General features: G+C 32.9%; 1 protein-coding gene across 1 annotated transcript in view; it reads left to right on the top strand.

The window, feature by feature from the left end:
- The window catches only part of VPS13C (vacuolar protein sorting 13 homolog C), a 176373-nt gene that overhangs the window by 22305 nt on the left and 133466 nt on the right, over nt 1-20602 (top strand). Inside the window, 10 exon segments of the mRNA XM_044918118.1 lie at nt 4219-4284; nt 4563-4672; nt 6916-6975; nt 9381-9440; nt 10256-10336; nt 11535-11592; nt 13065-13192; nt 15033-15139; nt 15688-15859; nt 17018-17080. Of these exon segments, the coding sequence (XP_044774053.1) occupies nt 4219-4284; nt 4563-4672; nt 6916-6975; nt 9381-9440; nt 10256-10336; nt 11535-11592; nt 13065-13192; nt 15033-15139; nt 15688-15859; nt 17018-17080 (905 nt within the window).

Below are 20602 nucleotides of genomic sequence, written 5' to 3'. Positions count from 1 at the left end.
TGCTTTAGGATTTATAATAGGAATTTTTTATGTGGTAGGGAATTTAATACATACAAGTACATTAAAATAATAATAATTCTGATATTATATAAAATGATTTGATGTATTTGATTATATTTTCTATAACTTTATAGGAGTTTATTATATTAACTTAGTCACACTTAAAATTTGTTTTGATTAAGTGGCAAGTGGGGTCTGTACTAGAAATGTAAACAATAAGCATTATGTTAGAATTACTTCTACAGCTAGAAGCTTCTTTAATATTTAGGTTCATTTGACAAATGGAAGAAGAATTTGCATGGCAAATTTCACAGCAATGAGTGAAATTACCCTGAAAGACGTTTCTCTTTTAATAAAATCTGCCCCTTTAGCAAGTGTAACTATGTTAATTTGTCTTACAGTTATTATTTAATATAAAAGATAGTCTGGAAATACTCATGGCTCAGTGTTTAATTTTGTTATAATTAGACCAGCTTTCTGCAGTCTGCTAGGGCAGTATTTTCCGATATTCCTGGGAGGAATCTGCCTCCAAGGTACAAATGAATTCCAGTGGCCCATTCAAGTCATAACAAAAATCACTGGGTAACATTGGTGGTAAAAACAAACAACCCCCCCCCCCAAAAAAAACCCCAAACAGACAGTGGTCACTATAAAGGAAAACCTAATTAATTCAGAGTTTATTTCTTTAAAAACACTGCATTAACCTGGATAAAAATCTGGGCCTAGAATTTGGTGATTCTGAAATGAGAACAGTTAATTTTGTTGATGATATCTTGATTCATTTGGCTAGGACTTAATGTAGACTCAGATCATTTCATCTTTTCACTTGCTGAATGTGTATTTGGTGTCATTTGGTGTCATTTAAAAAATTTTTCCTTATTTGGTGTCATTTAAAAAATTTTTCCAGAGCATGTCTCTCAAAACGTCAAAACTATTTTCATAATAATGCTAAAAGAATAACGTTATTTTTCACTGTGCCGCCGCTGGAGCTGCTGGTGCATAGGCAACGTTGGGTAAAGTTGTGGCTGCCTTAGCATGAATCAGGGCAGTGGCACCGAACGTTACTGGCAGCCAGCCATTGCATTGTTCAGTGTACTCACAGTAAAAAATAAGATGAAACAAAAGAAAAAGAGCACCAATTTTACTTAAGAATATTCTTGATGGAATAGGAAAAATTTAATTTTAATAAACTTAAGCTCTTGAGTATGTCTTTAATATTTCGTGTGACAAAGGAGGAAATAGGTATTAAGCACTTAAGTAGGATAATTGTCTCAAGGAAAAATACCTGTGCATTATTTGAATTGTCAGCTGAACTAGTTGCTTTTTTTTTTTTTTTTCCTGGAAAACCATTTTACATGAAGAGTGACTGACAGACTATTATTCAGATTTGGGTGTTTGGTAGATACTTCAGCAAAACAACTTCAAGAAAAAACAACTGATGATGTTTGTTGGCAGTGATAAGATTTTTTAGCTTTTGAGCAAAAATTAGAATTTTGGAAAACTTTTATTTGCCACCTGGAGCTTGGCAGCTTCCCAGTACTTAAAGACTTTTATGATGAGATTAGTGGTGATACAAATGTGATTTTTGATATTAAATAATGAAATCACTCAACATTGAGAAGATCTGCATAATTCAATGAAGGGATATTTCCATATTACCAATGCATGATAAAAAATCAGGTATGTGTCAAAGGTCCTTAAAATGTAAGGTAGGCCAATTGATTTTAATTCATATGAAAAAATTATTGATAGAGTTTCAGATTCCAAAATGCAACTAACCTTTAAGAAATTACCACTTGTTGAGTTTGGGTGTAGTATCCATAATTACATGAAAAGACCATGAGGATGTTCTTCCCTTTTTTATTACATATCTGTAGTTAAGTCAGATTTTCTTCATGTGCTTCAATCTAAACAACATTTCAACAGACCAAAGGCAGAAGGAGATAGGTGAATCTAGCTGTCTTTTGCCAAGCCAGACATTAAAGAGATTTGTAAGAATGTAAAACAATGCTACTCTTTTTACTACAACCCTTTGTTTGGAAAATATGGTTATTTTCATAAATATGTGTTATCAGTGCTATCACATGTTTTTTATTTTATTTTTTTACATAATGTTTTTAAAAATATGAATTAATAAATATTTTTAAAATTTCTCCATTTTGATTTCCAATATGGTAAATATCAATAATTGTAACCCACCCTAATAAAAAACTTTTTAGGGTTCTCAAGTAAGTGTGTTAAAGGTGTCATGAGACCAAAATATTTGAGGACTAATTTAGAGAGTGATACAGAATCATAAATTTAGTATTCATCAGGTTAAATAGAAACTTTCTCTAAAGAACTGTGTGGCAGTCAGATTAGATTTTGAAACTATTTGGAGAGTTTTAAAACATGGTACATGTAACATTGAGATCAAAGATGGAACAAGGGGCTAAAACAGTTGTGAAGCCAGAAAGATAATAGGTGGTCAGGTAAGAAGAGTGAGTTATGGTACAGTCTAAACCCAGGCAGCTGAACCTGTTTCTGAAAGATGTTCTAGCCAACTGGGATGGTTTTCAGGGCTACTCTGGCTTTCTTGTTTCTTTTCAAGTGATATTTCTTTGAAAACTCAGTCTTTCTCTAAATGTTTATGAATGAAAAAGACCATCATTATGGCAAGAAATACTGGTAATAGCAAAGTCCAGATTCTTTATGTATTTATTAAATATTTTCTTCTTGAAACTCAGGGTTTTATTGTTGAAATCCAGGATTTGGTTCTTAGTTTTTATAGTGGCAGGACAATTTGCTTTAAAATATCAAGGGAGAACAATTTTGAAATTTCAAGCCAGATTTTATGTATATTCTATCAAATACTATATATATAACATGAACTGAACTTATATATTTTATTATAATGTTCAGATGTGGATTTTTTTATTCATTTGAACAGATGCATATCATGTGCTTTGTGCCCAGATACTGGATAATTCTTGTCCTAATGAAGCCTCCTGCCTGGTGACAAGACAGTTGTACAGACATTTCAATTTCAGTATAATCACTGCTTAGTGGAAGTCTATATAAAGTGCAGAGGTAGATGGCCCTGGAGCTGCTTGAAATAGTTGAAGAAAGCTTCCGACAGGCCCTTGCAGACCTGAGATTTGGGAGCCTCCTGGGAATTTGCCTGGTGAAGAACTTCAGGGAAGGCAGCTGAAGTTCAGAGAATGATCTATATATATATAGAGAGAGAGAAGCCTTAGCCATTAGAAAGTTTGGCTTGTTGTGGAAATTACGGATAGTGTTTCTGAAGTGTCCAGTGCAAGGATGAGTAGAGGAGATAGAACAGTACAGGGAGTTAGGGGTTAGGTCATGAAAAGACCTTTGTGTCATGCAAACACTTTTTCATTTTATCTGCCAGGCTGCAGAGAGCCTTTAAAAGAATTTCAAGCAGGGGATTAACAGGCTGTGAATGGTATTTTAGAAAGTATCAGTCTGGTGGCACTACAGAAGGATGTTTAGTAGGAGGTAGAGTGGAGACTGGAGGCAGGGGAAACCATACAGAGACCACCTGGTGTGCAGGCTAGAGATGACGTCTAGTAGGAAGTTAAATGTAAAGGTTTGTAACTTGGGTATTGTTTAATGCCATGAAAGTGAGGTAGTGCCAAATAAAAGAGGATGAGGTTTTAAAGGAATTAATTATTAAGCCAATTTCCAGTACAGTTCAGTGTACATTTTTTACCCTTTTGGTGTTCTTTGTATCCTTAACTCATTAAAGGATTTTGCGTGTGAGGTGTATCATCCAGAGGAAGTCATCTGTCAGCAACTTGCCCATTCACTTCATTTGTGTTCCTTTGTCCCTACCATATACTTATGAAAACCTTTCCCTGAAAGTTTTATATTCTGTCATTATTACATTTCCAATATTTTGATAACATTGAAATTAAAATTAAACTTTGTATTGTGAAAAGTCATAAATATTATAAAGGGCTTTGCATATGGATATTTTGCCCAATTTTTGTATAATTGGATTTGTCAACTTATTTGCTAGATTAAAGGAGGTTATTCTAAAGAAGGTTTGTGAATTTCTGTTTGTATTGAAATAGCAGAGGTCAGTTTAGAATAAAGTAAAGTGAATTGTACCAAAATTTGCTGTCAGGAAGAATTCTCTTGTTTTCTTTTCTGTCCTCTAGTCTGCTAACTTGAATTTTATCCTTTTCTCACTAAAATGCTTCCACTGAGAAGGACGTAAACGTAAAAAGCACAAAAAACATTTTAAGAAACCTTTTAAAGGTCTTGATCGCTCGAAAGGTAGGTAAAAGTAGTTTTTATGCCATGTGTTATTTATACACATCACCACTTGATTTCTGTCTCCAAAGGTAAAATGAATGTTATATACAATGTAACTTCAAAAGTAAGTTTTAAATTGGGAATGCATATTAAAATAAAATAAATCTAAAATAAAACAAGGACACCAGAATAGGCTGTCCTTTCTATTGAGTAGTGCCTTAGCTATCCTTTGGTCATTTGATTATGAAGTATGTGAGAATTTCAACTCTTGACCTTGTATTTTTCTCTTTTTTTTATAGATAAACCAAAAGAAGCCAAAAAGGATACGTTTTTGGAAAAGTTGGCAACCCAAGTAATTAAAAATGTACAAGTAAAAATCACAGACATTCACATTAAATATGAAGATGATGTAAGTAATTTCAATTTATTTAAAGTTAGTAATTAAATGTGTATTTTATGATAATAGTATTGATTTGTCTAGATCTGAGTTACCTGTACTAGATTTTAAATCCAAGGTTGTTTTTTATTGTTGTTGTTATTGTTTTCTGATGAGTACACTACCGTATCTTCTTTCCTGTGTTACACCTTTTTCGCCAGGCATTTATATATAAATGTAAAACCACCATATGTTCCTGTCTAAAGGTAATATGACAGATTTTCCAGTTGTCCTCTATTATTTATTTTGAATTTTAATGTTATAAGATGTATACTATTATAACTTTAAGGAACTATACTGACAAAAATATGAGTTCCAAGTGGTGATGGAAACAGTCAATTACAATGGTAGTTGGTAGAGAGGGGACTAAACTCCAGGTCAGTAGACCGCTAGTCTCATTCTCTTTACATTCCTTCAGCTTGGATTGAACATGTACGGCTTACATACATGTGCAAAAGTGTATTTAGAAACCACACTTCACTTATAACCAGAGTTTAACGTTAGTTGATTGAAAAACTGCTGATTAATTTTAGCTAAACTAAATATACATTGCTTTGTTTTAAAGTTTGAAAAATATGTAAAATAACCTTGAATTTTTTTCATTTACCTAAGATGATGGAAATATTCTATCTCTTCTAAAATTTGGATTTAATTAAAGCCATACTGACATACATAGAATTTATTTTCTTTTCCTGATAAGTTCCTCATAGAACTTAAATTTCAGTGAGACATATTTGTAGTTTTTTAAGATATACTATCTCCATCTTATATTGACTTTACCTTTTGGTTTTATGTAGTTGTTAAACTGAACTTTGTCAACAAATAAATGTCAAAAACCTAACTCATCAATGCCCTTGTTTAAACAGACTTAGCAAAATAAATCAACTCAACACATCATGGAAGTGAAAGAATTATTCTTAAAACTAATGGCATATTGATGAATGAGTACCTCAGTTTGAACTTAAACTAAGCTTTTTACTGAGCAAGTACAATTAGAAAGGTACATCATTTCTCTCTCTTTAATAAAAAAATACAGAGAGGCTCAGGAATGGGCTAAGTACCTCAATTAAGTTGGTATCATTGACAAAATATATTAAAATAATCTAAAAGGAAAGAATTAAAAAGTGCAGAGGGATCTTTCTTGTATCATTCCTTTTTCAATGTGATTACCTTAATTATTGTATGTAGGATAATGAAAAATAAAGTTTAGGAAGTGGGGGATGGGGAAAGTGTAATAATTTATCACGAAGATGTTCATTGAATGATAGTAATAGTTTGTGGGTAGTGCCTTAGCAAGTGAGGTTGTGTGTTACTAAATTTCCTTCTGAAATAGGTGCAAGTTATCTTGAGCTAGTTGTCTATAGGTATAAAAAAGTTGAGTGTGAGAATAAAGGAGGATATTAAAAACTGAGCTCACAATGCTATTTGTGCTTTTTCAATTATTCCAGAACATGCATTTTTTCCTATATTTGACAAGGGTCTATGTGACTATGCTCTGGAGTCTATGTAACTATACTCTGGATGATTTAGAACATTATGTTTTTTCCCTCTCTCTTGAGTTTCCCTGGTTTCTGTCATGGTCCAAAAAAATTCTGTAAGACTTGGACATCCTTATGATGTCTAAAACAATGACATTGTACACATTGTGGTACAGTGTAACCCTGGTGTATCAATATAACTTATGAATTGAAGATCAGGAATAGAACAAAAGTTTTGTAGGTTAAGAGACTGAGGATATTAAATGTTAAGCATCTTGGGCATTTCCTAACAAAGTATTTTTGAAAGTTAAGGGTATTAAAGACTTAAAGAGACAGTTCACATTTCTAAGTGTGAAAATTGTAAATGTTTGAAAAGTAATTTAGTTACAGTGTTATCTGTGACTAACAGTTTTATTTATCTAGGAAGAACATCTTTAATGATAGACATAAAGAAAACTGTTTCTTTTTCTCTATTTAAAAAGAATCTTGTTAGTGAGAAACGAGTTCATTTCATAAGAAAAGAGTTCTACTGGGAAAGTGTCATTTCAGTGTCCTGCCTACAAAATATGGCTAATCCTAGCCTTGTTATTCCCCTTTTCTCCTCTTTTTTTTTCCACAAATCCATTTGGGTTGTGTGACTTGTATACTGATTGCCCTGTGTTGCCCATTGTACAGAGTGGAACATGAATTTACTCTCACCATCAGTGTATTTTAATGTCACCTTTTCTTTTTTGCTAGGTCACTGATCCACAGCAGCCTCTTTCATTTGGTGTCACACTGGGAGAACTTAGTCTGTTGGTAATGTTGGCCTTATTTACAATTTTTGTGAAACCTGTAAAATATTTCCAAGTCACAGGGTGAATTGCCTAAAATCAGCTATCAATACAAATAGCTATTTTATTTTTATGTACAATTTTTTTATAGTTTTTCTAGAAATTTAGAATTTATAGTGATGCCGTTATTACATTCTCTAATTATTTTGCTTTGTCTTTGAACTTAAGAAATATCAAAATGCCAATACCAAATGTTTTTAAAGAACGAAAAGCTGTATCTTAAACATGTGGGAAAATAGGGAAAGGTAAATTTTTATAGATCATGTTCTCATTCTTGGTATAGGCAGATAGAATTTCCAAATAGATTGTAAATGTGTATATGTACGTGTGTGTGTATGTATTACATTGAGATGTATATAAGGTCATTTATTTTGGTTATATATTTTATTATATAGTTTGGTTTTTCTCCTAAAGATCTTTAAGGATAGTGTGTATATTTAGGTTGGACATTTTCCCCTCTATTTTCTGTGGACAACTAAGTGGTAGGAAAAACATTTTGAAGTTAAGGACAGTGAACAGTAAATCATGCTGGGTACGTGTTTGTCTTAATGATAGTTGTATGGAGAGGGCCTTAGTAGGGAAAGAAGAGGAAGAGAAATGAAAGAGAAGTGGAATTCCAGAGGAACAGAAAAAGGACATGGTTACATAGAGGCCTTCAGAATGATATTTCCATACAGATAAGTAGAGATATCCATCAGATTGAAGACCAAAGAAGAAACATTGGGAAAAAAAAACAAAAACCCTGGAGAAACAAAGTTAAGGGAGTCAAGGAAGCTAGTGTTTATTATACTGTTTATCCTCTGCTTCTTTCCAAAATGAATTTTAAGTGGCTTTTGATAAAAAAGAAATAATACAATAACAGAGACTAGAGATAATTGCTCCAGAAAAACCAGACTAACAATATTAGTCATAAATGAGCACAATATTTTATGTTGAGTTTCCAGCCAACAAAATAAAAAATTACAAAATAGTTATATACCTCTCATAGAGGCATCCTAATTATTTATAAGAATGATGTGTAGTTTCCTCAGTGTGTATTGTTGTTTGATTCTCTGTATCTTTTCTCAGACTCTTCATACTGTTTTCTTAGCCTGTGTTACTTTCTTCCCTTTGTCTCCCTGGTGATTCTGTTCAGGTTTTAATTTTTATGTTAGATATTACTTTGTCTTTCTCATTCCTTTTTCACTTTCCTCTTAGAATTTATCATTCTTTCTTTTATGCTCCCCATTATATTTTATTATAGCACCTGTAACATATTATTATACTGGTTACCATGGTGATCTTCTGTCTAACCTTCATTCTTTCACTGGTAAAATAGTACCTTTATTTTAGAATTTTTGCATTGATTAAATGAGATAGTTTGTGTAAAGCATTTGGCACATTGTGGCTTAGTTATTTCCTGCTTCAGCTACTACATTGACTATAATAACAACAATAACCCCAGACTTACCTCTTTCTGTATCCATAGCATTCCTTTTTTACATCTTTCCAATTAAAATCCAACTCTTATATCTAGGGTAATCTTCCCACCTCTGATCTGGATCCCATCCTCCCCATGTCCTGGGAGCCTTTTTTCCTCCCTTTCTCTCTGCCTCTTTTCCTCCCTTCATTCTTTCTTTCCATCACTTTCCTTCTCTTTCCTACATCCTCAACTCCCTTCCCTCCCACTTTTCCCTCCTCCCACTCCTTCCTGTAAGCTAAATTTAAACACATTCAAGTCTGTCTTTCACAACAAAATTAAAAAGGCCCTCCTGAACCTTCTCCCACTCTACCTAGGCCCCATCTAACTGCTGCCTTCTCTATCTTTTCTTTCTAACTCAACTTTTTGAGAGAATTCTCTACCTTTACTATCTTTGTTTCCCCACCTCTGTTACTCTGCTACTTCTCTGAAATTTTTAACAAGTCCATTAGTAACGTCCTGGCTGCTCAATAAACTAATTTTAGTTTATCTGATTTGACACTGTTGATCATGCTGACTTTCTAGAAACATGGTCATGCTGTTATTTCCATATTCTTGTGGTTTTCTTTGCAATAATTATTTATTTGACTTTTTAGAAGAATGTGGACCTTCACTATCTTATAGGCTAGCTCTCTTTCTTTTTATTCATACCCAATTCCTTCCACACAGACACAAAGTAGATCAGCAGTTATTTTCTGGATGAATGAACTCAGTTAAATTAGAACCTCCTCAATTCTATTTTCACGGTTTCTTTGAGTTTGTCCTATAGATATGTAAGGAAACAGCTCACAGTAGCCATGGTTAGCTAGATGTCTTTTCTTTTATCTAAGTTATTTTGTTACAGTTTATAAATATTAGAGTACTGTTTTATGATATATATACTTTGTTTCACAGTTATTTTTTTCTTTTAGACTGCAAATGAACACTGGACTCCATGCATATTAAATGAAGCAGAAAAAATTATATACAAGGTATTAGACTGGATTAAGAAATTCTTGTTATTTTTCTAGGTGCAAACACTTAATGTAGTTTTTTGAAACCTTGATGGAGCCCAATGTGCCATTGGAGTATGAGTTAAAATTGTAAGGTCTAGTTTTGGCTTTGCTACTTACTGTGTGACCTTCTGTAATCACTTACCTTTTCTGAGGTTTAGGTTCTTCACCTAGCAAAAGAAATCAGATAAAACTAATATTTCCCAAATTGTATTTTATGGAGCATTAGGTAATTGAGATACTAGCTTTGTAGAAAAAATATTCTCTGGTCAAGATTACTGACTAAAATACTAAGCCATACATAGTTAAACTGTGTGTTTCATTTTGTTTTAAACCACAGGACTTCACAATACTTTAAATATGCTAATAAACATTGTGAATTTTCAAGAGGGGTGTCTACTATGTTGCTTTCCCCACCTTGCTGTTCTAGAATCCCCTCCCTTCACCCCTCCTTCTAAACAGTCATTCATATCCACTGGAGGAATCATGTCTTTCTTATTCAGCAAAACATGTACAAGTCTGTTAAAGAGTAAATTCTCAATTAATATTTGATAATTGAATGAATGAATCTCCGTGGAAATAGTGTTGCTGGAAACACAATTTACCAAATGCTAAGATTAATGAAGTCTATGAATAACATGTGTGTATTTTCCCCATTTTTGCTTTATTTTTTTCCTTTAAAAGTTCAAAATGGCAATTGGATAAGTCTAGGGTGAACATGAGAATAATCTTTTAATACTGATTCATAATTTTCATGTGTTAGTTGCTTGACCTCTTTCATTTTTCTTTTATAGCTTATACGACTTGATAGTCTTAGTGCCTACTGGAATGTAGACTGCAACATGTCTTACCAGGGATCAAAGGAACAGATCTTGGTAATTTCAGTTTATACCTGGAAGAGCTAACTCCACTCCCTAAATTTTTTTAACTTAAGAGGTCTTTAATGAGGACAAGGTATAGTCTTTTGTTTAAGTTGTATTTAACCAAATCAGAATTGTGAAACAGTTTTTGGAATCTACTCCTTTTTATGTATGTATGCATGTATTTATTTATTTTTTTTTCAAGATTTTATTTATTTATTTTGACACAGAGAGAGAGACAGCAAGAGAGGGAACACGAGCAAGGGGAGTGGGAGAGGGAGAAGCAGGCTTCCCACCAAGCAGGGAGCCCGATGCGAGGCTCGATCCCAGGACCCTGGGATCATGACCTGAGCCGAAGGCAGATGCTTAACGACTGAGCCACCCAGGCGCCTCGCCACTCCTTTTTATTTAAAAAAAAAATGTTCATATAAGAATGATTACTTAAAAAGTATTGTAAAGAAAGAGGATACTTTTCAGATCTAAAGAATACATCCTTAGCAAATTTTCTTTTAAATTGAAGTATAGTTGACCTTAGCAAATGTTTTATGCATTTGTGATGATGATTTCCTCAACAGTGAAAGGTTAATTGAAAACTTCAGTGTGCTAAGTTAGTCTTAGTCATTTTTATTTAACTTAGAGGAAAAAGGAAGAAGAGTTGAATTTTCTGAACTTGAATTAATTCCAAGGTTCTCTCTCTTACTGCCCAGAAAGATATTGTAACAAATAATTTGCCTTTGTCTAGAAAGTGTTTGAGATCCCAATTCATGGATGTTTAGTTGTTTTTTATTTTTAAAGATTTACTTATGTATTTGAGAGAGGGGGCAAGAGAGCTCACACAAGTGAGTGGGGGAGGGCCAGAGGGAGAGAGAATCCTGAAAGCAGACTTCCCGCTGAGCCCAGAGCCTGACCCCAAGATTCATTACCTGAGCCAAAATCAAGAGTTGGCCACTTAACCAACTGAGCCACCCAAGTGGCCGTTTTTGTTTTTAGTCAGAGGGGAACACAATGTATCATATTTTTAGATATTTTTAGAATTTTTAAAAATGATCTACTTCTATATTCTAAAGAAATATATCCATAAGTAATTCTCACTGTATTTTTCTTATGGACTACTAATTACAAAGAAGAGAATAAAGATATTGATTTAAGAACCATGTGTGTAGCTGAATATGTGTGCATTTTTTTTCATTCTCATCTTCAAATTTTTGTTTAGGATCAGCTGAAAAGTGGAATTCTTACAAGTAACAATATACCTGCAAATCATCAATATAGTAAGTAGGGGTAAAAGTTTTATTTCATGTAATAGGAAGCATAGGATTAAATACTCTGTCTTAATATACTTTTTCTGGTAAAGTTACTTTGACAAATAGAAAGAATTTTATATTTTAGTTTTATAATGCAGCATATTTGGCTTATAACAAATTGCTTAGGAATAGATTATGACACATACACCACGGGAGAATAAGAGAGAAGAGAGCAGGAGGACTGTAGTTTACTCCTAACAGCTAAACACCCTTGGCCTTCATGTTTCCTTCTTGTTATCTCCTTTGTTTTAGGAATTAGGTTTTCTTTTCTTTGTTTAATAACTAAATCTCTGAGATCTTGGTATCCACGTCAACCTTGCCACGTCACTATTACGGTGTTATGACAAAGCAACCACTCTAGAGATTTTTCCGAGTGGCTTTTCTAATATTTGGCATCCTCATCTTTACTTATTTTTAAATAGACTGCTAACAAAGCAGACTATTTATTTATGCCATCTGTTTTCTTCATTTTAGTTTCATTCCAAAGAGGCTATTTTTTTTAATTGAGTATACCCCTTTATGTTTATCTTCAGCTTTCATGCCCATCTTCTTCCATATTCCATATTACTCTGGTTCACTGTTGTTTTCTTCATATTCTTTTATAGCTGACTGCCATTATATAAGAGTTGGCACTTTCTCTTTATGTTCGTACATCTCTTTAGTGATGATGTTTTCAGATGAAAGTGTTTATTTTCATTTGTGAAAGAACTAGTTCAGAAAAATCTACAACTTCATTTATAAGTGGTATCCTCCACTTATAAAAACCTCTAAGTTAAAATTTTTATACAATCTTATGCAATTGTAAATAATGTAAGATATCACAATTTATCTAATTTTAATGCTATTCACAGTGAAATTTATTATATTACTTTTCCCTGTCTGTCACCTTCCCTAATAACACCTTTTCATGCTAGTTCTTAACTTCAAGATTATTTTCTGACTTGATTCTAAGATTATATATGTAAAGATCATTTTGAAAATTGTGAAGTAAGCATTTTTTTCTTGGTAATAAGAATTTAATTTGTGATTCTGTTCCTAAGCTCTGCCAGTGATTAAATAAGACAGATTAATCAAATTTTGTTTCCTACCATGTGTTAATATTTTTAATGAATAATAAAATCATTAAATGTAGTAAGGAAGAGAAGCCTAATTTTACACAGACTGAATAACTAAGGGTAGATTGTCTGTTACTTTTGTACATTTTTACCTAGAGGCATAGGACTCCCAATTTCCTCCTTGGAGATTCCACTTTAACTTGCAATTGGTATTATGCAAATAAGTAGATGCTTGAATATTTTTTGGTAGTGATTTTTTACAGTTTTTGCACATTTTTGATTATTTTTCTATACTTTCAGAGTAACAGTGTTCTCATAATTATTTGCAGTTGTTCATATGTAAGGGCATATAAACATATCTTATGTCTTCCCATGTGATATAAGTTTTCCAGCCAATATCAGCTTCTGCAAAGCTCTACATGAATCCTTATGCGGAAACAGAGCTCAAAACACCCAAACTTGATTGGAACATAGAAGTACAGAATATTGCCATTGAATTGACCAAACCTCAGGTAAGATGCAGGTGGTAATTTCTAGCTTTGATTAGCTTTGAATCTCAGCTGCTTTTGTCCTTTGTGATTATTCCTTCTCCAGTGCTCTAGTGGTTCTTTTTATACTTCTATTTCTCTCTATATATATGTATATGTATATGTATATATTTTTTAAGAAAATAAATACCAAATTTAAGAAATAATTTCCTTCATTTTATCTGGTCTTTTCCTTATTGGTGGAGAATCTTACCAAATTATAGCAAATGACATTATTTCCATTTAATTCCCAATTGATGGAAGATTTTAATGTGTTTTTTTCTTCCTCAGATTTTAATAAAGACTTTTATATTAAATATTATCTACTTAATTTTTAGACCAACTATGTTGGCAGCTTTTTTCCTTCACCATTTGTTTCTCATTTTGAGCCGAGAGTTTGGATAACAGACCTGGAGAACTGGAAGTAAAAGGAGGACAAGGGATTTAGCTAAATGAGCTTTTAGCTCAGTGCAGTCCAATAAAAATATACAGTAGTTCCCCTTCTTGATGGTTTCCTTTTCCTTGGTTTTGGTTACATGGGTCAACTGTGGTCTGGAAGCAAATGATCTTCCTTCTGATGTATGGTCAGAAGGTCATTAGTGGCCTAACACTATGTCACAGTGCCTACATCATTCACCTCACTTCATTTCGCTATTAGGCATTTTATCACAAGAAGAAGGGTGAGTGCAGTACAATAGGATATTTTGAGAGAGAAACACACCACATTCACATAACTTTTATTACAGTATATTGTTAGAATAGTTCTATTTTATTACTAGTTATTGTTGTTAATCTCTTACTGTGCCTAGTTTATAAATTAAGCTTTATCATCAGTATATATGTATAGGAAAAACATATCATATGTAGGGTTCAGTACTATCCATGGTTTCAGGCATCCACTGGGGGTCTTAGAACATATTCCCTGCGGATAAGGGGGGACTACTATAATGCCGGTTGTATATGTAATTTAAAATTTTCTAGTAGCTACATTAGCAAAGTAAAAAGAAAAGATGAAATTAATTAATCAAATGACATTTTATGTAAGCTAACGTTCCCAAAATATTATCATTTCAGTATGTAATCAGTGTAAAAAAGTGTTAAGATATTTTACCTCCTTTTCTTTTTCCTAAGTCTTTGAAACCTGGGGTATATTTTAAACTTAAAATACATTTAAGTTCAGACTACCCATATTTTAAGTGGTGAAAAGCCACATGGTAACCATTAGGTAGAAGTGCATTAAGAAAAACCAAAGGGAAGAAGCTAGATTTGCCCCTTTCTTTATCTTATCTACAGTCCTGTGTGTGTGTTTCCCTCAGTTTGAGCTATTTACCAGGTACGTGCAGAGTTATACTGATGGTAAGATGGGCAATTAAATAGCTTTATCTTGCTTTAGTTATGTAATGATTTTCTGGAGGAGTTTGCAAATCAGCTCATAGATAGGCAATGTTGAAATGATGGTCCAGAGGAAACTATGTAGTTTTAGGAACAACCATGTTCCAGTCACTAGTTACAGATAGTGTATTTTGTTGTTTCTAAGATGTTCATTTATTGCACACTGTAACATATTTGAAAATAGGATGTATATTACTATTGATGGTATGACAGTTTATTTGGCAGCATTTTTTCTTTTTGTAGTAGAACTTAAAAATTATGTTACAACTTGTAATTGATGGCGTCTTAAATTTGATGAAATATAATATTAACAGGCAACCATGATATTCATTGTTCACGGAAGTTAGAGTTTTACTAGACTGAAAATATAATAAAATTTGGTGTTTATCCATGTGTGCAAATAATAAATATAACTGTATTTTTGTTTTAATAGTACTTAAGCATGATTGACCTTTTGGAATCAGTGGATTATATGGTTAGAAATGCCCCTTACAGGAAATATAAGCCTAATTTACCACTTCATACCAATGGTCGAAGATGGTAAGTTAGAATCTTTTTTTTTTTAATGAGAAATATATAGTTAGGAACTCTCAGATTTAGGAGACCTTTAAAGCCATGTAATGAAGCTGCTTTTTTTTTCTCTTTATAGACATGAGAGGGATATGTTTTGTATTAGGTCTTTGTTACTTTTTTATAAACACATTCTCTTGTGATCTTGCTTTTTCCCAAATTCTCAATTTAGCATTAAGACTTTAATCATTTTTTGGTCTTAGTACCCTTTAGTCACCACATGGGCTCAATGTTACAACCATATTGGGTTAGTATTGATTTTGCATAACATGTCATTTTGTGTCTTTTTTATTTTGCTTTGACATACCCTCTTAACTGGAGTAATTTGCTCATTTTGTAATCTGTTTAAGTCAGAGAATTGTACTGGGGAATTGAAATGCTAATTACTGGGCTCTTACAGGAGAACAGTTAATAAGAACAAGAAATGTAACAGTGTAGATCTAAAAAGTGAAAGCCATTTTCCTGCTGCTTCTTAAACCTTTGTATTCAAATGTGCATTAACAAAATTTGATTTGCAGGTGGAAATATGCAATTGATTCTGTTCTTGAAGTTCATATAAGAAGGTATACACAGATGTGGTCATGGAGTAACATAAAAAAACACAGGCAGTTGCTCAAGTGTTATAAAAGTGCCTACAAAAGCAAACTAACCCTGACTAAAGTCCCAGAAGAAATACAGAAACAAATTCAGGTATATCTCATATATATTGGTGAAAACTATTCTTTGCTAAGTCATCCTTTAAATTTTCCTAAATTTAATTTGAATTAAAATATAATTTTAGAAAGAATAGAACTGATCTCTTTTTGAGGTAATTTTATGGGAAAATACAGAGCATTTTTTTTTTTCAGTTTTTTCTTTAAACAAATCTTTCCCTCCCATCCTAATATCAGATAAAAGTAGAATACTAGTAACTATTTGGAGAAATGTGTCTGGTTTTTATAATAATATTTTGAAAATCAATATCAGAGCTATTCATATATATGTTTATTATTAGCTAGATATATTATTAGTTATTAGTTTTGTTAGTGGTTTTTTTACGAGCTCAAAGTATTATATATAAAAAACAGCTCTTATTCTTCAAAATAGGAACCCCTTTTGAAATACAGAAAAATAACACACAATATATAAGTTGCTTAATGTCGTCTGGTCTTGATTATATAATCATTTCTGCCACAAATTCATAACGTAAAGAATTAATTGAATTCCTATTATTCTGAAATATATGAGAATCGCTAATATTATATTTTAGAAAAAGCATCAAGTTTCTCAGCATCTCAGGTCTGATGTTCTCATGTATAAAATGGAAACAGTATCTGTTTTACAGAGTTGTGAGAATTGCATGAAATAGCAGATAGATTACCTCATACACAGGTCACCCAATACATGTTAAATTCTTATATATTTTTATATAAATTCCCCAAATCAGTTTCTACTTTAACTTAGTTGTTGATTTGTAGAATTTTGCATTTTTAAATTCTGTGTTTTATAATGGTGCCTTTAGTACAATGGTTATAAAATAGTATGAAAAAGAGTGAGCCAGTATGAACCATAAGGATAATACCTAAAACAAGCCCCCCTCCTAAATATTCTTGTTTCTATAATGGTGTCATTAAATTCTTATTTTTATATTGTATTTATTGAGGATTTGCTTTCTTAGAAAACTTATTTCCCTTATTGCAAAAACTAAAAGTATAAAAGCCAAGTGTACATTCAAATTTATACTTAATCCTCTCATTAGATCACAGTTACTGTTTGTTTATGGACTGGGTAAGCCTGGAAATTCTAGAATAAAATATTTTTTAATCTAATGCCATTTTTCTTGTTTACAAGTATCTCTTTGTTTTATAGGATTTGGAGAAGACTCTAGATGTTTTTAACATAATTTTAGCAAGGCAACAAGCACAAGTTGAGGTAATCATTTTTGTGAGCTGATTTTATGTTTTAAGCATGTTAATACTACTCCTTTAAACTTGAGATCAAAAAATCTTAAGCTTCATGGGAGTTGTTCAAGTAACAATAAAGGTTGATTTTCCTTGCCTTCATTTAGTCTCAGGAGAAAAATTGGAACATCGGGGAAAAAAACCCACTAATATGGAAGGGAAAAATTTTTAAATTTTATAAAAAAATCTGAACCTCCCCCCAAAAAGAAAGTAAATAAAAGTTGTCTGTAATCGTAGCAACGTAGAATGCTGCGCTTAACATTTTGACATACGGTCTTCCAGTTTTTCTCCCATGCATATGTACCAACTGATACTTGCTTTTTATCCCCCATCCTTTCACTTTATCTTTGCTTTGTTTCCTTTTCCTTCTCTTCCTTCCTCTTTCCCTTCCTCCTCTCTCCCTCTCTCCCTTCTCTTCTTTTTTCCCATAATTGGAATCAGTTTATATTTCATAATTTATGCTGATTTATGCCACTTGGCATATCCTACCTTGTCCACATTGTTCCATGTCAATCCTATTATTCTGTAACATGACTTTTTTGGTAATTAAAAAAATCAATTACAAGGGCAGTACAACTCACGATAGAAAAGTTAGGAAATAGAGATACACAAAGAAAGAAAATAGAAACACCTATTATCTCACACTAAAGATACCTACTGTTAATACTTTTTTGTATATTCTTTTAGTCTTTTTTATATTCATAGATCTCCAAACACATGCTCATGTTTTTAAATGGGATTAAAGCACATACCTGTTCATTCATTTACTTAGTAAGTACTCATTGAGTGCCTATTTTACTAGCATCATGGTGAAGAGTGTGGGCTCTGGAATAAGCTTTGCCTACTTGTGTGATCTTGGGCTGGCTGTTTAACCTCTCTGTTCCTCAGTTTCCTCATTTGTATAATAGGATTGATTCATAGTACCAATATCATAGGGTTACTGTGAGGAGGGCATGATGATCCATGTAAGCCCTTAGACTATTGAGTACCTGGTACATAATAATTACTAAATAAGTGATTTACTTCATCATCATCATCATCATCATCATCATTTGCATTAGCAAACAGAAGTGAACAAACAGACAAAAATCCCTTATTTACATTCTAGTAGAAAGGATAAGAAAAACATAAATAAAAATAAAGTAGAAAGGAATATAGAGAAGGAATATGTCACTGGTTAGGCACTGATGATGATGAGGATTGCAGTTTTAAATTGGGTGGTCAGGGAACGCCTCACTAAGAAGGAAACATTTGAGCAAACACCTAAAGAAGGTGAGGGAGTCACCAGAAAACTATCTGAGGAAAAAATGTACCAGGCAGAAAGAATATAGCAAGTTGAAAGGTTTTGAGGTGGGGGCATATGTGGTTCATTCACAGAACTAACAGAGTGGTGAGAGAGAAGAGAGTGGTGGTTAATGAGGTCAGAGCAGTAACATAGTGGAGGAGTGGGAGGGGTGCTTGTGGGAGTTGGGGAGGATGCCAGATTGTAGGGTCTTATAAATAATTATGTGAATTTCGCTTTTACTCTGAATTTGGGGAGCCATTTTGAGAATGGAATGATATAATCCACCTAAGTTTTAAAATGCACTCTAGCTGCTCTTTTGAAAACAGACTCTAAGAGGGAGAACAAGGGTGGAAATAGGGAGATCAGTTAGGATGCTACTGAAATATTTGAGGTAGAGATAATGGTAGCTTGGCTGAGAGTAGTTGCAATGGAGGTGATGAGAAAGGGTCATATTCTGGATGTTTTTTGAACATGGAGCTAATATTTCCCAACTTATTAGGTACGGGTTATAAGAGAGAGAAGTTGGAGATGACTTTAAAGATTTTGGCCTGTTGCAGTTGGAAAGATGCAGTTTTCATGAAATGAGATGGGGAAGTCTGGATAGAACGAGCTTGGGTAAGATGGAGATAATCAGGAATCCAGTTTGGGACTTACTAAGTTTTAGCTATCTTTTAGACAATGATGTGGAGCTACGGAGTAGGCTGTTAGATACATGAATGTATGGTTTAGAAGAAAAATCTGTGCTAGATATATAAACTTGGGAGGAATCAGTACATAGATGGTATTTAAACCCATGACATTGAATGAGATCACCTAAGAAATTAGAGTAGCTAGAGAAGTGTTCCAAAGACCCAAAGTATTCTGTTAGAGGTCAGAGAGATGAGAACCAACAAAGGTGACCATGGAGGAGTTGCCAGAGGTGTAGTTAGGGAGCTCTGTGAATGTAATATCCTCAGTCAAGTGAAGAAAGAATTGCAAGCAAGAGGGAGTGATCAACTGTGACAGATACATGATTGGTCAACTGAGCTGGGGACTGGAAATTGGCTATTAGATTTACCAAAATATGGGGTGTTTCAGCCATTATTTTTTCAAATAATTTTTTTCTAAGTAGGCTCCATTTCCAGCATGGAGCCCAACACTGGTCTTGAACTCAGGACCCTGAGATCAAGACCTGAGCTGAAATCAAGAGTTGGACACTTAACTGACTGAACCACCCAGGTACCCCTCTTCAAATAATTTTTGATCAAATTTCTTTCTTTTTTCTTTTTTGGACTCTGATTTTGTACCCCCCACCACACACACAGTTGACCCTTGAACAATGTAGGGATTAGGGACCCCCTGCATAGTAAAAAATCTGCATATAACTTTAGACTCCCCCAAAACTTAACCACTAACAGCCTACTGTTGACCAGAAGCCATACTTATAAATAGTTGATTAAAACATATTTTTATGTTATATGTATTATATACCATATTCTTATAATAAAGTAAGCTAGTGAAAAAATGTTATTAAAATCATAAGGAAGAGAAAATACATTGACAGTACTATACATATATTTATTGAAAAAAGTCCATGTGTAAGTGCACCTGTGTAATTCAAACCTGTGTTCAAATAATTTCTGGTCTAGATTTCTTTCTTCTTTCCTTCCTGGACTCCAATTTCATACACATACACACAAATGTGTATGTCTATACATATATATGTACATATATACTTAAACGTGAGACCTTTTGATATACCACAAGTTCCTGAGGCTTTGTTTCATTTTCTTCATCAGTCTTTTTACTCTCTGTTCTTTAAATTGGATAATTTCTGTTGATATGCCTTCAAGTTTATACTTTTCTCTTCCATCTCCATTTTATTTTTGAGCCCATCCTAGTTTTTATTTCAGATAATGTTTTTCAGGTCAAAAACTCCTATAGAGTTCCTTTAAATATAGTTTCTGTTTCTCTGCTGAAAATTCTAATCTTTTTAATAATTTCAAGTGTATTTCCCTTTCTATCATGTAACAAAGATAACATTGGTTTTCTGCTGGTTTCACCATATAGGTAATCTGACTATTGACATCTGTTAATTGATTAATTGTCTTTTCCCTTAAAAATGGGCCACATACCCCTTTTTTTTTTTTTTTTTACTGCATGTCAAGTAAACTTGGATTATATCCTAGGCATTGTGAATATTATGTAGTCTCTGGGTCCTTCTTATCT

The sequence above is a fragment of the Neomonachus schauinslandi genome, chromosome 9, assembly GCF_002201575.2.
Source record: "Neomonachus schauinslandi chromosome 9, ASM220157v2, whole genome shotgun sequence".
Lineage (NCBI taxonomy): Eukaryota > Metazoa > Chordata > Mammalia > Carnivora > Phocidae > Neomonachus > Neomonachus schauinslandi.
This window is presented reverse-complemented; position numbering and strand designations above follow the sequence as displayed.